This window comes from Balaenoptera acutorostrata, chromosome 17 (genome assembly GCF_949987535.1).
Source record: "Balaenoptera acutorostrata chromosome 17, mBalAcu1.1, whole genome shotgun sequence".
NCBI classification, from domain to species: domain Eukaryota; kingdom Metazoa; phylum Chordata; class Mammalia; order Artiodactyla; family Balaenopteridae; genus Balaenoptera; species Balaenoptera acutorostrata.
The window spans coordinates 15,307,746-15,330,870 of NC_080080.1; the positions used below are offsets into that span (position 1 = coordinate 15,307,746).

Here is a 23,125-nt window from a genome sequence, read left to right on the forward strand (position 1 = left end):
TGAGGCATGCTGAGACAGCCCATGCCCACCTGATCCCAGGGCCTTGCATGCAGACCAGCCTGCTCACACACAGTTGAAGTGGCGGCAGTGTGGTTTGAGTCTGGCTGATAACACAGATGTCTGGGTAGCAGGGTTTTTATTTTCCTTCAATCACAGGATGGGGGTGGAGAGCAAACACCTAACTTCTCATCCACCAAATATGTTGGTACATGTTAGCAACAGGGAGATGTCTTCACAGATGGTTAAAAGTTCTAACTATGGACTCAGCCCTGGATGCAGATCCTGAATTCTCCTGTGCAACCGTGGGCAAATTACTTAACTTCTCTGAGCCCCCTTGTCCTCATCTGTAAAATGAGGATAATAATCCTTACCTTACAATGATACCTATAGAAGGAGTATCATGAGATTTAAAAAATTGAATACAGTGTGCTTGCAAGTGCCTGTTAGATTGCCAACGCTCGGTAAATGGTAGCTACTCTTAATAATTTGGAAAGCAGCAAGATTGCTTCCTGAGAGATAGTAAAGTCAGCACATTCTGGCATAGTTCAGGGAGGTATAGAAGCCCCTTAAAAGAATAGAGTAGCTCTTAGGCCAGCAACACACAAGGGTAACCTGACTCTAGATACTGGAGGTTTTAGGATAAACTGTCCTAAGGATAATCTCTGTCACAAGGAGTCTGGTCACCAACAGAAGCAGAGCCAAAGGAGCAGCTAAAGAGGCATCAAGGGTTCACTTTCTGGGGTCTCAACCCTTTGGGGGAGATGGGTGCCTCAGGCTGTTAACTCTGACCCCTAAAACACGAACTGCCCTCCTCTGCTTCCATATTCCTCAGGCCACCTTGAGATTTATCCCTGAAAGCTGCCTGGGAGGTAATGCTCAGATCAGTGGCTGCGAGCATCTTATCTGCCTGACAGTTCAGTTTCATGAGCTAAGAAAACGACGTGTGGTTTTGCACATCAGCCCACATCTGCGTTGCTGGCACGCGTTGGCGTCCTCGAGTTGCTCACGCCTGGCTCCAGCGGGAGCATCTTTTTGCACCCATACGGCAGAGGCAGACCCCGGCAGCGGGAGTTCATGGTGGCAGATGTCGGGGAGCCGGCGGCATTTCCCAGGTGACACTCCCGCAGTACTTTTCAGCCAGGCGCCATTCCATCAGAAATGAAGGTGGGGAGAGTCCCTGTCGGAACGCCTTTGCTCTTACTAGGGTTTTTCCTAGAAGTGCGAGCGTGTCCTGTTTTTGTGTTTCCATATTACCATTCTCACTTTGCTTTTGAAACAGCAACATAAGAAGAGGAATACTGGTCTTTGTGGCTGCCAGTACCGTGCATGCCAGAATCTCATGCTTGCTGGTCTGAAGCCACCAGATGGTGGTGGGACTATGTGTAGTTTTTTTTTTTTTCTTTCTTTCTTGTTTCCTCTGCTTTTTGAAAAGTCGTGAAGTGAGAGAAGCTGGGAAGTGTGAGATTGGCTGAAAGATTGTCAGCTGATAACAGTTTGCAGTATCTTCCACCCCGCGTGTGGGTACCCCGCATGTGCGTCTTCCCAAAACCTGTGGCCGATCCTCCCCAGCATTTGCTGCATGCGCAGTATTAGGTGCCCCGTGAACACCAGCTGGATTGTCCCACACATCTCAGCCACATACAGTAGCCCAAGAATACAGTTTCTGAACAGGAAACTCTGCATGTTTTTCTCCTCCTTGAGGATGGAAGCATGTTAGGACTGCCATTGTAGCAAAAGGGAAGTCAGGCTTCCTTTGTCCAGGAGCTTTCCGGGTTTATTTTTGAAAATCTTTTAAGTTTTTCCACTTTTGTCCTAAGTAACCCTCTGAAGACAAAGGGACAGATCCTTCCACTGCTTAAAATATTATTCATGTTTCTCATTCGTTCGTTTCCTTGAAATCAAATTGTGTATTTGTTGCAAGAATATTTCAGTGATTTAAATAGCACATACAGAAATGTTTGGATAGTTTTGAAACCATTTTAAGGACTAGCATAAGGTATTTGGATATTCTTCAGTGATTTATGGATGACCAGTGTCTCTACTGAGTGGCTGATATAAATGATAGATGGTCTGTATGGTAACTCATAATACCAGTAACTAGTTGTTTATCCCTTTCCCTTCCCTCCCTGTAGTTAAACAGATACAGGGCATTAAATGATGCCACCTCTCCGCTGTCCATCTGTCTGCGCCCAAGAATAAAAATAAAATGCTGAGGAAGCCAGAAGAAACAGTTTGTTTTTTTGATATTCTTAATACCCTGAGTGCCTCCTTAGACCTTTAATGAAAATGACAGTGCTCCCAACAGGAACCAGCCTTCTCACAGGGACACAGTGAAGGACGCGGATGCATTTCCCTGAGCAAGAGAAACGGCAGTGAGTGAGGGTCTCCTGAGGGGGCATCCGGAACTTCTCTGCTCATTAAAGGCAAGCGTTGGGCGCCGAGCAGTAAGGAACCACTGGTCTGTTGCTTCGTGAGTTTTCCGAGGCACCTCCCAGCCCTAAGGTCACCCTGAAATCTGTGGCTTCCGAGGTTAGATGAGCTGCATCCCAGGAGGGCAGGGGTTGTCTCCTCCGCTGACAGTCCAAGAGTCAGACCACAGTAGCGTCGAACACAGTAGTGTTTGTGGCATATAGGAACACCCCTTGTCTCTCCTCCAGCATCCCAGCTGCCATAAGATCATTTTTCTTACAGCGGTAAAGGGGGCTCATCTAATCCAGCCTGGAGGTCACCTGGAAGATCCGCTGCCTAGAACCTCAAGCAAGTGTGTTGGCCTCCAGCTGAGGTCCTGCTGGTCCCCTTCCTGGAGTGCCCGAGGGCTCCCTGCTGACCCTGTTGTTGGTCTCACTGTAGGGGTCCATCTAATGGCCTTTTGGACTCGGTCCCTTGGACTGAACATTTGGGTGAAGTGTGGTCTTCGTTAGCTGGGCGTCATGGTTGAGCCTCTTTGGGCATCAGAATTGAGTTCCCTTCTTTATTCTTAGAATTCAGGCTCACACCCAGGTGCCACTTTGAGACTCTCTCACTCTACCGTTCGCGGTCCGTGTACCAGCACTTAAGCTTGTGAACTGAAAGCATCCCCGGGCACACTGGCTTCACCGTCAGGCGTGACGCTGGCGTGGCGGTTGCGGAACCGTGGGTTCCCCCGGCACCCACCGGGCTGGCAGATGGTGTGCCCGCCAGGCCGGCCGGAGTGGCGGCTGCTACACGCAGACGTGGCTCCTGTGATGCGCTGCCCAGGCTGCCCTCCTGCCTGCCGTCAAGGTGAAAAGGCACCTGACATTTCAGGGTTCTGGGCTCTGAGAGCAGGGGCTTGAGAGGAAGGAGAGTGAGACATTCTTTCCTCGTTTGCTGAACCCGCAACCTGCCGCAGGTCATTGCGGAAGTGGTCCTGGATTCCATAGGAACTTTCCTTTCCATTCTTTGTTGGCAGGAGGCTGATGACACAACGGTCTTGAGCTTTGTGACATGAAAATAAACAACAAAGAGAGATCTCTGGCTGGGGGCACCTTTAGAAGCTGGTTAACCAGGAAGGTGTGGGTCCCCGAGAGATGGACTCATTGTAGTTGCTTGACCGTGAACCTCTCAGCGCTACAGCTTTGAGTCCCATCCAATGACCACTTGGTTGGTGCATAACTGCTGATAAGGAGGAGATCCTTCCCCGGTGGGCCCTCTGGACTACTCCTTCTTGGCCTTTGGTCTTCGAAGATGTTTGGGAAGAGGGAACCGTCAAGGAGGTGGAAGATCCCCCCTCTACCTATCTTGAGTTCTTGTGGCTGCACTAATAATAAAATTGACACAAGACAGATTAGCAGGAGAAAAAGACACACATTTTTTTAAGAAATTTATTTATTTATTTTATTTTTGGGTGTGTTGGGTCTTCGTTTCTGTGCGAGGGCTTTCTCCAGTTGTGGCAAGCGGGGGCCACTCTTAGTCGCGGTGCGCGGGCCTCTCACTATCGCAGCCTCTCTTGTTGCGGAGCACAGGCTCCAGACGCGCAGGGTCAGTAGTTGTGGCTCGCGGGCCCATTTGCTCCGCGGCATGTGGGATCTTCCCAGACCAGGGCTCGAACCCGTGTCCCCTGCATTGGCAGGCAGATTCTCAACCACTGTGCCACCAGGGAAGCCCTAGACACACATTTTAATTCGTGTGCATGGAGGTCTCATAGAAATGGGACCAACAAAAGGGCCAAAGCAGGCAAATTTGAGACTTTTTAGACAGAAAAACCGATAAATTTGTAAGAAATTGACAGGACAAAGAAATGTAGGTTTTGTGTGCCCAATTAGGGAAGAATCTGAACAGAGTTTGGTTTTGGCGTAGTAAATGAAAGAAGTAACAAGGTTTCTTGGCCCACATTCCCCCTCTCTGGCCAAAAGGGTGTCCTTCTACTTTCAGATGCAGGGAGGGCACCTTTCACATGAGAGATGTCTTCTGTGCTTTCAGGGAGACATAAAGGAGGGTCAGAGTGTCCCTCTTGCACTGGCCATTTCTTAAGTAACTTTAATTCAAAAGAATCAATATGCCAGTACGGCACGTTTGGGGGCGGCCCACCCTGAGCCCCAGCGGAACAATTCTGGCTTTGTTCCTTTGTACTCTTTCCTTGCCTTCTGTGTACCCATTAGCTAGCTCCTCGGGGAAGGGCGATGTTAGATGCGGGAGAAGTGAGGCCTGTCACACGCTGGCTAGCGCATCGTCGTGGATGGACACTCCAGCCGGGCCTGAGTTAATTACTCTGGCCTTCGCCTTTTTGTAGGACTTGGCTGATTATTGCTACATCAAAGCCCTACTTAATTGGCCCATCGATGTAACCAGGGCTCTTTATTTTCTCTATAAAATATACCAACCCCTGCCTGCAACAAGCTCGAAGCTAAGTAGGCTTCTCTCTGTGTCCACACACTTCTTCTACCTGAGCTGTCAGCTTAACCAAGGGTCAGTTGTGTGTGTTCCCAAACCTGTATATGCCAATTGTATGTCATTACATTATTTAATTATAAGGTACATAAATCTTTGGGATAGGAATGTGAAAATCAAGATTGGTTGTTTCTGCAGAATAAGTGGAATGTTTAGAAAGACAAAAGCAAGTTGCTTTTCAAAAAATATATATATTGCCATCAAATTAAATATGGATGAGGCAGTTGTAAAAGATCTGGGACAAAAATCATAAAAAAAAAAAAAGAATCTAGGATACCTCAGATTGTTTCACAAGAAGCCCCAACTGGAAATTACAGATGATGCATTTGGGATGTGGTATTTATATGCAACAAAGATGACATGAAACACCAATTGGCATAACCATTTTTTTGGAGTACAGTCATCAGCATTTGAATCTAAGCAAGTTAGACCCTTCCCAAGGTCACGCAGTTGGCGAATGGGGGAGCTGGGCTTTGAATCCACATTGTCTGATTTCAGAGCCAAGCTCTTAACCCTTTGGCTCTACTGCTTTTCCTCCTGACCCTCATGCTAATTCGGGAGATGCCAAGGACTTTGTGCTAAGACTCCAAATCAGCCACAGTAGGAAAGCAGCTGCTTCGGACGCTCTGCGGCTTGCAGGCTGCTTAGGGTCTGCCTGTCACCCAGGTGTGTGGCACGGAGGGGAGAGAGGGTGGGATACAGCGGCTAAGGTGCCCCCAGGACTCTTTTGGGGGTCAATGGGCAGGCGAGGGGGCCCACTTACACCTCAACAGGTAAGATTGGGTGTGGATAAACATATGTTTGGGAAAAAGATTTCTGATAAAAATATGTCACGGGGCAACCTACAGGTGTATTTGATGTTTGGTATGTTTGGTGGTTATGTGCCTGGGAACATGGCCTCCTCTCTTAGATCTTTTAAACTTATAAACAACTGGGTGCAGCAAGCAGTTTCACACATCCACAGGAAGAGAATGCCTGCCAGGTTAGGTGTGCTTGGTGCCTGTTTGGTGTCCAGAGTCACAGATTTTCAGAGATGCTTTGGGGCTGACAGTGCATTGCTGGCTGGTGACCAGGGAGAAGTCACAAGCCATTGAGTGGTTTGAGGTCAGTGTCTTACTCCCCTGCCTCTTGTTGGCCTCACAGAGGAGTTCTCCTAACCATACAGATGGTGGGACTTGTGTGCTTAGATTCTGCCTGCCGTGGGCTTCGGGCTCTTTCGTAATCCTTTGGGTATTCTCATATTCTGGACTTGAAAACATTCTGCCTCTGGTTGAATTCCTGTGTCCCTAAGTGTGTGGGCGAGGGAGTTTGTGCCTGTTGACTTTGTGGGGAATGTCAATTTCATATTCTGAAATCAGTGTGTCTCTAGTGGCGAGTGGAATCTTTTCTTCATTATGGGGACAGGAGCTGCCTGTCTGAGCTTGTGAAGCTGGGGGTGGGCAGCCAGCTAATAGCTCCCATAGCAGCTGCTGTGACAGTGGAGTGTGTCAGTTGAGGCTCCCCGAGGTCCGGCACTGGAATCAGCGACCCCTCCTCGTGGGTGGACACATGTTCCCCTAGGCCAGTGCTTCTCAACGGGGGCGATTTTGCACCCAGGGGACGATTGACAATGTCTGGAGACATTTCTGGTCGACTTGACTTGCGCGGGGGAGGGCTAACCAAAACATCCCCAGTGCCCAGGACAGCTCCCTCAGCAAAGCTGGATCTGGTCCACAGTGTCAGCAGTGCTGACGTCAGGACCTGCCCTGGGTGGGCCTGTCCCTGTGACCCTCTCCCCTGCAGAGGTTTCAGAGAGCACTTTCCCATCCAGGGGTGCCGTCTGATTCTTAATTAGCCTCCCAACAACATCAGCGCTCAGAGGGGTGGCCAAGATGCACAGCACCTTATCGTAGCCGTGCGCTTACACCCGGGCACTTCTTACACCTCGCTTCCTCCAGCCCTGACCCCTCCTGCAGCAGAAGCCGAGCCTGAAAGAACAGCTTTTCAAGCCTCGTTCACCACCTGCACACTGTAAACCGCAAGATGGCCTGTCCATTAGTCCTCCGCTGCGTGGGGAGATGGACGCCACCTGCCAGTGAGGCAGCATGGAGGGATGGGCAATGCCACTTGATGGATGCCACCGGCCCGCCTCTGTCTGCAAAGCCACTGTGGCAGGTGGCAGTCTGGAGGGTGTGGCCATGTCAGGCTTTGGGGGGGAAGGAACAGTGGGTCAGTGGCTCTCCTCTCCTTATCCCCCCACTCCCTGTATCCTCCCCCAGTAGGCATTAAAAGGTTTGTATTCTGTTTGGGACTTTAATGTGCCTCTTTGTCCTCGGTGGGGAATTCCTCCAGCTTGTCGTGGTGGGAGAGAGCCTTTCGGTATCCGTAAAAGCAGGGCTTGGATCTTAGCTCTACTGCTTACCAGTTCTGTGGCCCTCAGCCAATTAGTTAACCATCCAGAGCCTCAGTTTTTTCCATTTATAAGATGAGGACAATAATACCTACCTCATAGGGTTGCTGCAACAATCACATTCCCTGCACCATTTCATAGCAATCCCCCAGCCAGTCTGTGAGCCCCTCCAGGGCTAGGTCTTTGTCATCTTTGGAATCACTTTAATCCTTGTTGTATGGTAGATACTTACTATGGGGTGTGTTGTATTCCCCCCCAAAAGACAAGTTGCATTCTAACTCCCGGTACCTGTGAATGTGACCTCAGTTGGACATAAAGTCTTTGCAGGTGTAATCAAGTTAACATGAGATCATTGGGGTAGGCCCTAATCCAGTACAGCTGGTGTCTTTATAAGAAGAAAGAAATTTGGACACAGATACAGGCAGAGAGGAGAATGCCTTCACATATGTCTCACATGAAGACAGACACACAGGGAAATTGCCATGTGAAGACAGACGCAGAGATTGGAGTGACGCATCTACCAGCTGTGGATTGCCAGCAACCACCAGAGCTAGGAAGAGGCGGGGAAGAATTCTTCCCCTGCAGGTTTCAGAGGGAGCAGGGCCCTGCCGACACCTTGGTTTTGGACTTCTAACTTCCAGAATGGTGAGGCAATAAATTTTGGTTGTTTTAAACCAACCAGTTTGGGGTACTTTGTTACAGCAGCCCTAGGAAACTAATACAATACTGAATAAAATGTTTGTGGAATTTGTGTCTTCTTGTGCAAAACTCATCGTATTCTGCTCCCGTGTTCATACTTTGATAGTCTAACCTCTAGGCTTTTTACTTCTTTCTTTCCACTGATTATCTCCTTTGCAGATCACCCAGTTTTGATCGTCGGCTTATTTTTCACTAATTTATCATAAAAACCTTTGCTTGTTATGGGAGAAAGTTCTTAACATGTATCACACTGAAAAGAATGAAGATTTTTGCCATAAAGTATCTGTGCCTCTCTCAGCAGCGAATGATGGACTTAATATTTCTTTTAGCCACGGAGTGGTTCCCGGTGCTGTGAGGAAGCACGAGGCTGTTGCTCCCTTCCCTCTTCTTTAAACTGGCAAAAGAGAGAACCAAATCAAAGTTGCTTTAAAAATAAGGAGATGTGTGACTTTGCAAAACAGGAGCCCCAGGTCCAGGAGAGCAGGCTCCCACTGTGTTAATTTGGCAGCTCAGCGAGGTCACTGGAGACTCAGGCTCCTTCTGTGTTCTGTCCACAGGACGGGCCTCCTCCTAAGGCAGGTGTCGCCACGGCCAGAAAGCGGGCTGACCACGGCAACTGGGCAGCCTGCTTCCAGTTCATGACCTGTGGGGTCTCTTCGGTGTGTTGATCTTAAGATCAGGGACATTTTCAGGACTTCCCTCGTGGTGCAGTGGTTAAGAATCCGCCTGCCAATGCAGGGCACACGGGTTTGAGCCCTGGTCCGGGAAGATCCCACATGCTGCAGAGCAACTAAGCCTGTGCGCCACAACTACTGAGCCCGCGCTCTAGAGCCCACGTGCCGCAACTACTGAGCCCGTGTGCCACAACTACTGAATCCTGCACGCAGCAACGAAGACCCAACACAGCCAAAAATAAATAAATAAATAAATTTATTTAAAAAAAAAGATCAGGGACATAGGGACATTTCCCCCAAAGGCCTCCCCATCAACCTCTCCATCTTTGTCTCATCCCTGAACCAGCCACTGCCAAAGGGGATGGCATTAGATCATTGGCCCTGATTAATCCTCTGGGGAGGAATAGATGGACTCTGGAGAGTGGACCATAGTGCCCTGTGCACTCTCCCCAAATTAACAACTCCTATTCATCTTTGGTAGGCAGAATAAGGCCCCCCCAAATACCCAGGTCCTCAACCCCAGAACCTGTGAATATGTTACTGTACATGACAAAAGGGGCTTTGCAGATATGATTCAGCTAAGGATCTTGAGATGGGGGAGATTATCTTGGATTATTAAGGTGGGTCCAGTACAGCACAAGAGTTCTTATAAGAAGGAGGAAGGAGGATCAGAGTCAGAGAAGATGTGAGGATGGAAGCAGAGGTTAGAGAAGACTGAAGTTGTGACGCCACTGACTTTGAAGGTGGAGGAAGGTGCCAGGAGCCAGGGAATGCAGGCGGCCGGTAGAAGCTGGAAGAGGCAAGGAAACAGATTCTCTGGGCCTCCAGAGGAACAAAGCCCTCCTGACACCTTGATTTTAGCCTGGAGAAATTGATTTTGGACTTCCAATTTCCAGAACTGTAAGATAATAAATGTGTGCTGCTTTAAATTAAAATATTTATAAATTTAAATTTAATATATTTAAAATTTAAATAAATTTAAATTTGTGGTAATTTATTACAGCAACAATAGAAAATTAGATAAACAACAAGGTCCTACTGTATAGCACAGGGAACTACATTCAATATCTTGTAATAACCTATAATGGAGAAGAATCTGAAAAAGAATATATAGATATGAATCACTTTGCTGTACACCAGAAACTAACACAACATTGTAAATCAACTATACTGCAATTTAAAAAAAACTAATACACCGTTGTTTCTCCAGGCTGACCTTGAATCAGTATAGACCTTTTGTAAGATAATAAGGATCTTGTATTTATTTTGAGTCTTCTATTGTGTGCACAAAGATGATACACAAATATTTATGTGTTAAACGAAAGACAAACCCAGTCCCTTGCTCTGCCTCCAGGTATAGCAAAAAAAATGCTCTCCAAGTGGTCCATGTTGGTTTCTTCGGTCTGCACCAGTGCTGGGTGCAGGGAAAACAGAAACAAGTAAGATCTTGTCCTTACTCGCAAGCTGCTGAGTACATCGCAGTCATTTGATTCCATAAATATTCTGTCAGCTCAGAGCTCTTCCAGATGTCTGCTCTGGCTTTGTAACTAAAGCCAGCTTCCTCTGAAGCTTTTTCAAACCTGCTGATTTTTTTTTTTTTTTTTTTTTTTTTTTTTTTTTAGTTCTTAGCAAGGGTCAGGAAGAGCAGAAGACCCTGTTAAGCACATCCATAGATAGAGCTATTTTTAGAGGGCCCTGCGTGGCTGAGATCAGCAGTAATTCTAATGGTTGGGTCCTGGGGTCCACGGAGGATGTCAGCTGCCTGTCTCCTGCCCTCTTGCCACTTGGACAGACACTGCTATTTGGGAGTGTGCTCTGGTTCTTCATTTCCTTCTCTCACAGGAAGCCCTGTGCTGCAGAGCACAGTGGTGGGCTGCACACAGCATGTGTAGAAACTGCTTGTTCTCATCCCACAGTTCAGCTGTTTCTGGGAAGCCTTGGGCTTTCCTGGGGATGATAAATGACCAGTGGCAGTGTATGAAAATACCTGGGAAGCTAACAGAAATCGGGAGCAGAGAGATGGGGTCAGGGAGCTGAGCTCTGAGGTGATCTTTTCCAGCTGCAGAATTTTATTTTGAGGAAACTCAAACTCACGGGTAATCAACGAAGCAGCTCTCGCTCACTTAGCTCTGTGTAACAGCTTAGCAAAGATTGGAGCTTAGTTCCCGTGGTGCCAATTCAACAGTTCTAGGCTCAGGAACAAAAATTTGAGAGCTGGACCGTAAAGCCTCAACATCCATAAGAGTGTGTAGTTAAGTTAGCTTAGCAGAGCGTTTCGGGCTCTTGGCTCTGCCCTTTCCCATCTCCCTTTGTCTGTAGTAAGTGCCATGTGCTGAGTGGTTAAATGCATGGACTCCGGAGATTTGACCTGGGATAGAATCCCACTTACGAGCAGGGTGATGTTGGCCAAATTACGGAAGGCGTTTTTCCTGTCTGGGATAATAGTAACACCAGCACACCTGGGCTGGTTGGGAGGATTAAATGAGCTCACGTGTGCAAAGCACTCATCCCAGGGCCCAGCACATCCTCAGGTCTCTACAAATGACTCACTTCCTGGGACATGAACCATCACTCTCCAGCACTTTGGGTGACTGCGTGCTCGTCTGTTGTGTGGCTATGTCCTAGGGTTTATTCAACCTGCTCCCTAGAATGGGATGTTATTTCCAGTTTTTACTGCCGTAAGCAACATTTCAGTGACTGTCCTCATAGGTAAAGATTTGCTCTCACCCTTAATTGTTACCTCTGGTAAAATTTCTAGGAGTAGAATTGCTGGGTCAAAGAGGGGGCTTGTTTTTAAGGCATTCCTTGATACATGCTGCCAAATTTTCCTCCAGAAAAGTGCTAGTTTACACCCTTGCCAGCTGTGAATGAGTGTGCCAGTTTCCTTGTGTGGCCAGGTTATTAACTTTTAATTAAATGAAGGCCCAGGAAAAATAAGAGATATTTCCCTGCGGATTAAGTGTTCCTCGTCCTTGCTTATAAGCAGTAAAGGCTTAAGAACCTGAAGTGAGCCCAGAAGGCAAGTGGCTCATGTGAAAACAGCGCCCCTTACTGGTTTTCCCGGGTGGAGAGGTGCAAGCTGCAGTGTAGATGGTGAGGCTCTGGTGGTCACGACCTCCTGGCAGGTGCCAGTTGCTCTAGGGCAACAGTTTACACTTCTGGCCGTTTAGAAAGTCAGCCTCAGATGACCTTTAATTCTTACTCAGTTTCTTTTACGGAAGTGTTTCTCAACTGGGGGAGAGTTTGCTCCCCAGGGAGCCCTTGGTACTGTCTGGAAACATTTTTGGATATCACAGGCTGGGGGGCTGCTACTGGCTTTTGGTAGGTTGAGGCCAGGGTGCTGCAAACCATCCTACAACGCCAAGGACGGCCCCCTAACAAAGAATCATCCTGGCCCTGTGTTCAGTAGGGTTCAGATTGAGAAACCCTGTTTTAGAGGAATGGAAGAATTGCTCCAGAAGGCTTCTTTTCAGACTGAAATAAAATATAGAAATATTAAATAGGTATCACCATTATTACTTTATTTTTTGGTTCTGGAAACCTGATAGTTTTGCAGAATAAAATGGAAAACGGGTGGAAGTGAAGCATCACACTGGCATTTCTAGGAGAGAAGGCAGAGCGGAAAATACAGCCCATAATAATGTCACAAGTACTAATAGGGGAGGGAATGTTTTTCCTATTAACTTGATTTGGTTAAACCTGCCATAAATTACTGCGCTTTCCCTTGAAGGCCTTGTCTGTAAAAAAAAAAAAAATTAAAAACAAAATAATGGTTTTGGGGACACTTTTCCCTCTGATTTCATGAGCCCCAGTGTTTTCATAACATTTATAATTGTGCTTTCCAGTACTCAGTGCAGAGTTACCATCTGTAGATACAGTCTGCTTCCCCCTCCTCCACGCCCAAGTAAATGCTGATTTAAGCATTGTTTCTAAGGGGAGGAAGGAAGGGAACTTCAAAAATAATCTTAGAAAAGGGTGTGCCTGAAGGGAAAAGTATGACAAGAATTTCAGGAACACTAAGCTGTATTTCAACTTCCTCGACATTTGCTGCGTTTGAGAACTTCTCTCTCTGGTGTTACCCAAACCCATCAAAAAACATACCCTGCTCTTTCATCTTGCTTTAGCCCTGCTCTTCTCTACATTACTTGTATTCTAGAATATGTGGCTTTATGGAGTGGCTTCATTGGTGGTTCTGAATAATGCTAAGAGGATTATTTTGCCAGAAGTGGAAAAAATAAAACAAAACTACAGCTTTCCCGTAAATATCAGATACTATGTCAGATACTATTTTAATCATCTTCCTTGAGAAGTATTTTTCAGACTCATGAGTGGGTTGTAAAATCAACTTCTGGGTCACAATCAGCATCAAAAAACCAAAAAAAAAAAAAAAAACCAGAATAGAAAATATTAGAGGGTATCGTATATAGTAAAAGTAGCTTTTGTTTTGATGATGATTTCAAGATATGTAGCCATATGTATATGTTTACATCTGTGTACACAAGCCTGGTGAGAAGTCTGAAAGACCGTGGCTTGGGTTTTATAACGTGGTGAAATCTGGCTAGTTTTTTAATTCTTTCATTCTCTCTTTAAGGATCTCAGTGATTCCTCCTTGTCTTCTGTCCCTCATGTTTGCTTCTGTTGCTTTTCCAGGTGGTACCAGGGAGATCGGCTCGGCCTTAACCAGGATGTGCATGAGGCATCGGAGCATAGAAGCCAAGCTGAGGCAGTTTTCCAGGTGAGGACCGTGTTTCCCCAGATCTCAGACGCCCTTGCTGATTTCAGGTTAAGGAAGCGGTGATGCGTAGCCTAACTTGCCTCAAGCAGCACTGGTTTCCCTATAACATTAAATCCCCGCAGCCCATCTCTCATCACAGCCCACCCCTCTGCTCACTCACTGAACAAGTATTTGGCTGGGCATCTGCCAGGCAGCGGTCTGGGCCCTGGGGCTCCAGTGAAGGACCAGACAGCCTGGGTCCCTGCCTCATGGAGCCTGCACCCCCCTCTGGGATCTTCTCTGTGTGTCTCTCCTCACGCTCCATCACTGTGAGGAACCGAGCGCCCTGCTGAGACCTCTGGGTCCCCCACCCCTGCAGGGACCTCGTAGGAAGAGGAGCTGCCGTACTGGAGGGTGAGGCGTGCACTGCCGTCCTGTTACCCGAGACCTATGTACGTCCTCCAGGCCCGCCGAGGAGGGCAGGGGTGGCTCATAGAACCTTCCACACTGCCAGCCTCTTGTCTGTTTCACAAGCGTCCAGAATGGGTAGAAATGGCAGTGGCTGGCACGGGGGTCTACAGTCACCAGTGTTCCAGTGAGAGTGGGACATTCTCCCAAAGAGATCAGCATAATTCAGCCCTTCTGCACCGCTCTGCTTTGTGAATTGCAAGTTGCGTGAGAGGCTGTCACGGTGGAATCCCTCTGACCCTCTTGCAGGACCACCTCAGGAGGCTGCAGAATGTAGCGGGAAGCACCTAGTCTTGGAGTCAACCGGGCCTAGGTTTGAACCCCGGGCTGGCCGCTGACATGCCGTAATCTTGGGCTGGGCTCTCAGCCCCTGTCAGATGGGCGTAGGGATCTCTGAAGGGTTCTTGTGCAGATGCACGCAGCGTCCACACAGTGGAAAGCACCTGCTGGAGCGTGTGATAAGATCTGGCTTCCTCCTTCCCTCCTCGCCCCTGGGGAGTGCTCGCCGAGGTGGCACCCCCTGCGCCTCCTCCCACACACGTCACCTTGTTTATTCTGGGGCCAGTCCTGTGACACCTCATTCCGTTTTAGGGATGAAGAGATGCCAATTCAACAGCCACGGTGTATTGAGCACCTGCTATGTGCCGGCATTGTCTTAGGTGTGCAGGGCATAGCCCTGAGTAGGAAACACATCCTGCACTCATGAAGCGTACGCTCCAGACACTTATGTAAACCTGATAGAATGTCAGGCGGTGATGAGTGACAGGAGGAGGAACACACGGGATGAGGTGGGTGGCGGCTCTTGGACACAGGCTGGTTAGGGAGCGTCTCTGTTCAGAAGGAAGATTTGGACAGAGAGCTGGAGGAAGGGAGGCCAGAGGATGCGCGTGCGAGGGGGGTGGTGCCACTAGACCCTGGTAAGAGAAGCGGGAGGTGGTACCAAAAGCTTGGAGATTTTCAGGAGGCCCAGGATCAAAAAGCAGTCTGAGAATACCTTTGTTGCAGTTCTCACCAATGCCATTCAAACAGTTTATGGGCATTCTCTAAGTTCTCAACAACATCTCTGTAATGTAGGATCGGGTCGATTCTACTTCCATTGCACAAAAAACCCCGGCTCCCCTGACTCATGATTCCTCTCTGTTGAGGGCTACCTTTCCACTCATTTAACTGCAGTCTGTTTGGGAGAGTGCACAAAATAAGAAGGGATGTACCTGGAGACCCCTCACCCCTCTGATCCTCCCTAGGCTGTCCGCAGTCTACATTCATGACTTATTATCCTGAATGCACGTCAGAATCATGTGGGCCTTTTTTAAAAAAGGTAATGCTGGCCCCCCACCCTCCAGGTTTCTATCAGGTATGGGGTAAGGCCCAGGTGTCCTCAACTTTTAAAAGCTCTCCAGGGCTTCCCTGGTGGCGCAGTGGTTGAGAATCTGCCTGCCAATGCAGGGGACATGGGTTCGAGCCCTGGTCTGGGAAGATCCCACATGCCGTGGAGCAATTAGGCCCGTGAGTCACAACTACTGAGCCTGCACGTCTGGAGCCTGTGCCCCACAACAAGAGAGGCCGCGATAGTGAAAGGCCCGCGCACCGCGATGAAGAGTGGCCCCCGCTCGCCGCAACTAGAGAAAGCCCTCGCACGGAAACGAAGACCCAACACAGCCAAAAAAAAATAAAATACAATAAAATAAAAATAAAGTAACTTTCATCTAAAAAAAAAAAAAAAAGCTCTCCAGCTGGTTCCCTTGTGCAGCCAGAGGTGTGACCCCACTGATCTGCAGCGTTGCTTGTTAATACGAGTGTGGGAATGGAAAAAGGGGCCATGAGAAGAGGTCACGCCCACCAGTCACGTGCACAGCTTCTTAACAGTCATTGAAAAGCCTCCTGAGGACGCGGTTGCTGTGAAATTGGGGGATTTGGATGTGAACTTGGGCTTAGTATGCTGCCTTGTTTTGCTTCAGGTAATTGTGATTCAGGTACGTTTTGACAACTGAGTGTAAACCTTGACAACAGAATGTGTCTGTTTAATGTCTCCTTTTCTTTCTCTTTTGGTACAAGTGCTTTAATCGATTGTCTGATAAACCCACTTCAAGAGCAGATGGAAGAATGGAAGAAAGTGGCCAACCAGCTGGATAAAGACCACGCAAAAGGTACTGGGCAAGGCGGCTGATGCACATTAGTCTCAGGTGGCATGTTGCCGGCTGCTGTCTGTGCCTCTGCTGGGTTCATTGATGTCACCCTGAGGACCTGCTGTTTCCCCACTGCTCCTGTGGACATCTCAGTGTTGGAGGATGAGGGGTCAAAAGTGATCCCATTGCAGGACTCAGTGCTGGGTTTTGGGCATGAAGCATCGCTCAGTGGGTAGCCTGATCTCGCTCCGTGACATTATTTGTGATCAGCTGAATTAAAAGTGATTTGTAACAGCAGGCTTAAATGCCAGAGACGCACTTAGGGCATTTCAGCACATTGTGAAAACCAAACTTTTAATGATGTAGGCTAACCTTCAATCAGTGGGTCTCAGTACCTCCTGTGCTAGGTCTGGGGACAGAATGGTCCAGGCAGACACCACCCCTGTCAGTCTTCCTGGAGCCGAAGGGTGGGGTGCTGGTGGTATGGAAGGGGCAGGAGACCTTGCTCCACGGATCATACAACCTGCAGTAAGTGTGGTGGAGGGAAAACGTGTGGGCAGATCTGAGGGGATGAAACCGGAAAGGGTTGACTAATAGGTGCTACCAAGAGCATATAAGAGAGAGCCCTGCTCTGATAGGCTCAGGGCTGGTGGGAGGGAAAGGTCGGGGATGGCTTTGTGGGAACTGGTCGAGTTGGTGATTAGTTGATAAGGGTAGCAAAGGAGAGAAGTATCAGAGGTGACTGTCATTTCAGATGTTCATGCCTGGGTGACGGAGATGCCAACAACAGAGATGGAAAAGTTCAGGGTGGGTGTAGGCTGGTGGGGGACGAGGAAGTGGCCGGTGGGGATGTGAGTCACGCGGGCTGCCCGTCCTCCGTGTCCAGTGTCTGGCCTTGGTACTGATGTGAAAGTAAGGCAGCTGGGCCTTTCCCAGTTCTTTTCCATGTGGTCTGGTTTCTCCTGCTGTAGTCTGAGGCGCTCTTTTCTGAATTGTAACATTTGGCCAGCGTCTTGCCACATGGGTTCGTTTTGGAATGAAGCACTGTGGATTTGGGCCTTGGGAAAGTAGATAATACTGAAAATATTTCCTGATACTTAAGCTGAGAAATTGTGAATTTAAAAATTTTTATTAAAATGTTCCCGGGTACCATGTTTCCTCAAAGCTGGTATGAATGAATACTGTAGGGAAAGACCCCAGTGCATTTTGTTGGTTTTCGTGTTCATATAGCCCCTTTGCTGCAAAATGTCCTCATGAGATTTTTATCATTTCGTATTCCAGTAAAGCTGTTTATTGCATGTCATAGTTTATGCTTTTGGTGATGAAAGTAGTGGCTGTTGCTAAAGTGTTTTCTGTTGAGCTAAGTGGTAAAATTATTCAATATTCTGCTTTCTCTTAGAATATAAAAAAGCTCGCCAAGAGATAAAAAAGAAGTCCTCAGATACACTGAAACTGCAGAAGAAAGCAAAAAAAGGTAATTCTGCAAATTCTGCTGTTAATGTGTTACTTGGGGAAAATGAGCACGTGCTTGATTTTTCTTTGAAGTGGAAAGTCTTCAATCAGACTGCCTTACATGTAATGGTCCTGTGAACAGATAGGAGCTAATAGAATCTATCTGAACTGAAGTCCCCAAGTGCAGAATATCTATTAATTTGAGACCCTTGCAAAGTTGTACTTGACTCATTCCCTCCCCCCACCCGGTCTCCAAAATTTGACAGTTTCCATGCTTATTGTGTGTTGTGATGAGACCTATAAATTTCTTGGAAGGCTTGGGATAATGCATAAAAGCCTCTTTGCAAATGTTGTATAGTAATTATTGCAGAAATTACGTCATTTTCTCCTCTATCCTTCACAGCCTATAATCTCCAAAACCCTTTATTAAGTCTCGTGAGAATGTTAGAAAAGGCTGCAGTGGGAGCCGGGAATCATTGCTGTGTAGGGAGATTTTTCGTGGTGTTCATGAGGGTGGGAGCTGGATAAGGAAAATGAGACTGCTGGTGCAAGATGCCCCTCCTTCCCCCCAGCTGATTGTCATTTGCAAACCAGTTAATTATCAGATCCATGACCCAGCTTTGCTCTTCCGGCTTGAACTGGGAGTTTTAAGAGAAAAATCTAGCTCCATCCACTTTGAAAGCATTTGTAACATTTTACTAAGACCTAACAAGATGTAGGGACTCTCTCTCGAACTTGAGCAGGTGACATTCCCTCTAGACTAATTCTTCTCGATACCACGATTTGGAATTTGCTGCATCACAGCTGATAAAATGGGTTTTCTCCCCCCCCATCAGGATGCTCTGTGGGTGGGTAGTATTTAGCGTTTGTTTGAGACAACAGCTTTTTAAGGTAGAAATCCCCAAAACCAAATTTCCTCTTTCCTAAGCAAGCAGTTCTCATTTGGAATTAAAAGAAACATCTGGAGAGATGGGATTCTTTGGTAGAAGAGGGGCGAGGACAGGACAAAGTTTTCAAGCTTTGGCATTTCTGAAGAATGTCCCCCCAGTTCTTATAATAACCAGGAGACCATTTCAAGATAAAGACAGCAGGATGTTCACCCACGATCAGTTTTTCTGTTAGTATTGGCCCCATTTGTTTCTTTTGGATGTGTTTTCCTGGTCTTGGTGCTTCTGCAGTTTATGTTCTATCTAACTCAGGTGCCTGAGAGCTAGCATTCGACAAGTGGAATAGGGTTTGTGGCCAGTAACATTTTAGTGAGTCTAAAGGTAAATGTAAATAAAACTGCCACCATATTACATTGAATCTGAGGTGCCATAAAAGAACAGGATGGTAAAAATTTGGAGCTGAACTCTACCTAGTTGACAACACGTCAGCTTTGAGATAGGAGAGATTAATGAGTTTGGAGAGAGGGTCCAAGGAAGATCTGGGGTTTGGAAAAGGTTTGGGAATTTGGTGAAAGGGATGAGGTAAGAAAAAGTAGAGGTTTTCCTTTCTCTCTTCCAGAGTTTTCTTTTCAGAGGCCTTAAGTTCTTGGCTGCAGTGATAATCCTTTTATCTGAATTCTACATGGAGGCTGAAACAGTCTTCATCTGTCACTCAAAGTCACTGGCATTGTCCAATTAGCAGAATTTGGACCTACAGGGGATGCCTGATAGGTTGATTGCAGTGCAACACAAAAGGAAGTTACTGGTAATTAGACTTGCCCAGCTCTGCTTAGGCTGCCTAGAGAGGATAACGAGTTTCCCATTAAGGCGCTGGATAGAAAGATTTAGGACACATGGAGGTGCCGGACTGTATAACATGAGGGGATGCTTCTGGTCCTGGGACTCGGGCATAATTGGCTTTTAGTTGTGAGGTTTCTTGGGGGCACTTGGGCCTGAAGGCTGAGACAGTAGAGGCTGTGATCAGGGGTTTCTGAAGCATCCATCTTTTCAGCCCCAGTCGTATATCTGATGGTCTTGGGCACCATATCCTTTCCAGACAAGGTAGCAGTGATGGTGTTCTTACGCCAAGTCAGATCAGTAGCTTAGAATGTTCTGGATGATTTTCTAGATACTCCAGTGAACAACCAGAAAACAGTTTTTGTTTCTTTCATTTATAAAAAATTTTTTTTCTAAAATATGTAAGTGCCTTTTAAAACTCACATTTTGTATATTTCTGGGGTGAATGGAGCTTTCTAGGAGGTACCAGAGTTATCATTCTGAGTGAATGTTATGAAGTGCTCTCCTAGAAGCAGTATGGCTGGAGAACGGAAACACTACAAGCTAAGGGCTGGAAGAAATCTGGTTATTAGAGACTCCCAGTTATTTTGGGGTCTGGTTAGCTGCGGTTTCCCTTTTTGCCTAAATGCCTCTCTGTCGGTTTCATCTCCCTCAAGTGCTCAAGTGGTAGCTTCCTAGACTCTTGACTTTTAAAGTGTTGGTAGTTCCTTCTGAGATTTATCCAATGCTTTGGATACATTTTTTTTTTTTTTTTGTCCTGATAGAACTGAATCTGGTTTATACAGTGCAATAATCACTTCCTCTTAAATATGTTTTCAGAAGGTCATCAAACAGCTTTCTGCCACTCCTTTTTCCAAAACTGTGATCTTTGATCTAAAAAAATCTTCTGACTCTCCTTTTCAAAGTTTAAATGCCTTTATGCATTTAAGCATGGTTCTGGCACTTCCCTTTGACCTAGGCAGGCACATATGGGGTGTGATTTTTGTGTGCGACTAATTTACCTTAACTTTCACTCTGCAGCTGTATCACCTTTTGCCACATTCTTTGTTTGACTCTTTTTTTATTATGCTATAGAAGGGTAATTTGTACTCTAAAGGTATTTAAATATCACTGTCAAAAAACTCTTAATGGTTTTTTGGGTTTGATTAGACTTTACCTTAAAATCATTTTAAGACAACTTGACATGTGCTCCAGCTGTGGGTGAATGTACCTATTTTTGTGGAAGGCAGGCTATTGAACACCTACCGGGCGTAAAAACTAGGCAGGGAGTTGGGGGCTGGAGGAATGGTCCCCGCCCTCCGAGAAGTTCCAGGCCAGCGCCCAGGGTCAGTGCATGGGGCAGAGCCGCCTTGTTGACTGGTCAGGGGGACGAGACAAAGGCAGCCAGGAGGGTGGGGAGGGGGTGTGGAGCTGACCCAGAAGCCCCAGGTTCTGAGTGGCATCTCGTGAACCCTCATCGAGCCCTGCTGCTTGACGTCAGCTCGTGACCCTTGAGGTCCTAGAGCTGGTTGTCACCCAACTGGGGGAAGTAAGAGAGGATCAGAAGTGGGAAACATTTTATGCTGTTTGCCCACTTCTGCCACCTTACTGTATAGCCAGTAAGCCTTATTTCTCATTTAGTTAACTCCCATATTATTATTAATTTTAATTAAAAAATTAATTATGGTAAAGCCTTCTGTTTCCATCTGTAACTACTAAAAGTTTATCAGAGACGTTGAGGGAGGGAACTGGAACATTTTAACATGTTAACCCTTGAGCCTGACGTTGAGATAGTTGTTTTCACCAGAGGCTGCAAAGCTAGTATTACAAACCTAATAAACAGACTCCCAGAGTCCCATATTAGCATATTATTTGCTATTATACGAAAATTTTAAGTTCTTTAATTTAAAAAAAATTTTTTTAATTTTCATTTTCACCCCAGCTTGAACTTTCGATCCTGGTTTCCCTAGTTACTTTTCAAGTTACAATAAATTACACTTGAAAGCTCTTCTTGTTAAAGCATCTTAATTGGCTTCTTACAGGAATATAGTCTTCATCTCTCTTTTTAAGAGAGAACCTTGCTGCATTCTCTAGGGGTGCTGATTACTAACTAGGAAGATGTCTGTTTAGATGGGAAGGAAAGACTATTAGCAAGTCAAGGAAGGGAACTTGGATTTGCAGCTCTTGGTGGATGTGAGTTTAATCGCCCCAATGTAGAATTCGGTGGCAAGCCACGGACTGTTTTAACACATGAAAGAAAGGTAAGACTGCTGCTCGAATACCAGTTTGACTTTATTATTTTCCTTTTTGTGTCAATTGTGTATCCTGCACTTTCTCACCGCACGCCCCCCCCTGCCAGTGGACGCTCTCGGTAAGTCTGTCATCCTGAATCTCTGGTGGCTGGTCACGGTGTGGTCCTTACTGTGGGCTTTCCGTGGTTGTCCAGACCTATGCTAGTTGCCCCAGTTTTCCTGCCAGTTCAGAACAATCAGTGGCGCCTACTTAATCTTCCATAACTTTAAGAAAACTCTGTGTGTGTGTGTGTGTGTCTGTTTCAATCAATCATTTTCTTTCTTTGAAGTCTGGCCCTTTAATGGGTTAGCTCAACATTCTAAGAGTCTTTGCATCCTCATAATTCAGCCTTAGACTCATGGAAAAAAGAAATACAGAGTGACTTAAACCCTCCTTTCCACAGGAAATAAATATAACTATACATACATATCTAAGTGTATATGTGTGTATTTATATCACAAACAAAACGTGGAGAGCTACGCTAAATAACTCCTCAAAATAATTCCCAAATCGGATTTGGTTGTATTAAGCTTGCCACATATCTTTAACTTTGTCCCCCCAGGACCATATAGTTTTTTCGAAACCAACCATTTATTTAAAAAAAAATCAAAAGTATTTCTTATTTCAGCAGAGTTTGTGGAATGCTTCATTTCAAAGGTATCAGATCTTCAAATTCAGTAATCAAAATGATTCTTCTTGACTGAAAATTGACCCTCATTCTGTGGGTGACAACGCTACTAAAACCTCAAGTCGCTTTCGGTGTCTCGTGGCTGTGCCTGTGTCTCGCAGAGGTCTGTCTGTGAGCTGTCCGTTTAGCTTATCTTGCCTGAGTGTGCCCGAGTGTTCTCTGAGCCTTTGCACTGAGCAGCTCCAAAGAGGTTTTTGTGTTGGATTCTGTCATCTACGATGAACCCGAACCACACAGGTCCCCTCTGACAGGTGGGGCTGGGATGACCTGCCGTCGCGGGGGACGCAGCTCTGCCTCCCTCCCGTCACGTTGATGTTGGGATAGTGTCCCCCACCTTTTAAAGGTGATAATCCTCTCCAGTCCTCAGTGTTGTGGTTCTGAGACAGCTTGAACAGTTTTTAGTGCACCTTTGGGAGGAAGGTAAGACACAGCCATTCTTTTGCTAATCGTGATAAAATTCATATAACATAAAATGCACTGTTTTAACCATTTTAAAGTGTACATTTCAGTGGCTCTAGTGCATTCTCAATGCTGTGCAACCATCACTACTGTCTAATTTCAGAACGTTTTCATCACCCCAGAAAGAAATCCCTTTCCTTTTAAAGCTGTCCTGCCCCATTCTCCCTCCCCCCAGCCCGTGACAGCTGTTCATCTGCTTTCTGTCTCTATGGATTTGCCTATTCTGGACATTTCTTATAAAGGGAATCATACAACATGTGGCCTGTTTGAGGACACAGAGTTTCACTAGAACCTTTGCTTGAAAGCCTGACCTGAGTCAGTGGAGTAAATGGGGTGTGCTTTCTGTTTTAAGTGACCGACAGTAGGATTAGGGATGAGAAAAGGAACCACGCAGCCTTTTGTGACTTAGATTCTGCCCATCGTAGGGAGAATCTCTGCAGCCCCCTCTAGTTCTCTGTCTTGCAGGGGCCAGTTCACAGGGTTGAGCCACAGTGACATATTATAGCAGTGAACTTGGGGGTAAAAACTTCAGAAAGCTGTGTGGCTTGAAGCC

At 46.6% G+C, this 23,125-nt stretch overlaps 1 protein-coding gene across 14 annotated transcripts in view; it reads left to right on the forward strand.

Annotated features, from left to right (window-relative positions):
* MTSS1 (MTSS I-BAR domain containing 1) overlaps window positions 1-23,125 on the forward strand; it is a 166,915-nt gene that overhangs the window by 117,927 nt on the left and 25,863 nt on the right. For 7 of the 14 annotated variants that reach the window (XM_057531709.1, XM_057531712.1, XM_007188875.2 and 4 more), the window contains exons 4-7: window positions 13,321-13,405; window positions 15,908-15,999; window positions 17,378-17,452; window positions 21,493-21,504. In XM_057531709.1, coding sequence (XP_057387692.1) covers window positions 13,321-13,405; window positions 15,908-15,999; window positions 17,378-17,452; window positions 21,493-21,504 — 264 coding nt within the window. The remainder of the gene's footprint in view (window positions 1-13,320; window positions 13,406-15,907; window positions 16,000-17,377; window positions 17,453-21,492; window positions 21,505-23,125) is intronic. The other 7 variants (XM_057531714.1, XM_007188876.2, XM_057531711.1 and 4 more) reach the window with 1 other exon arrangement.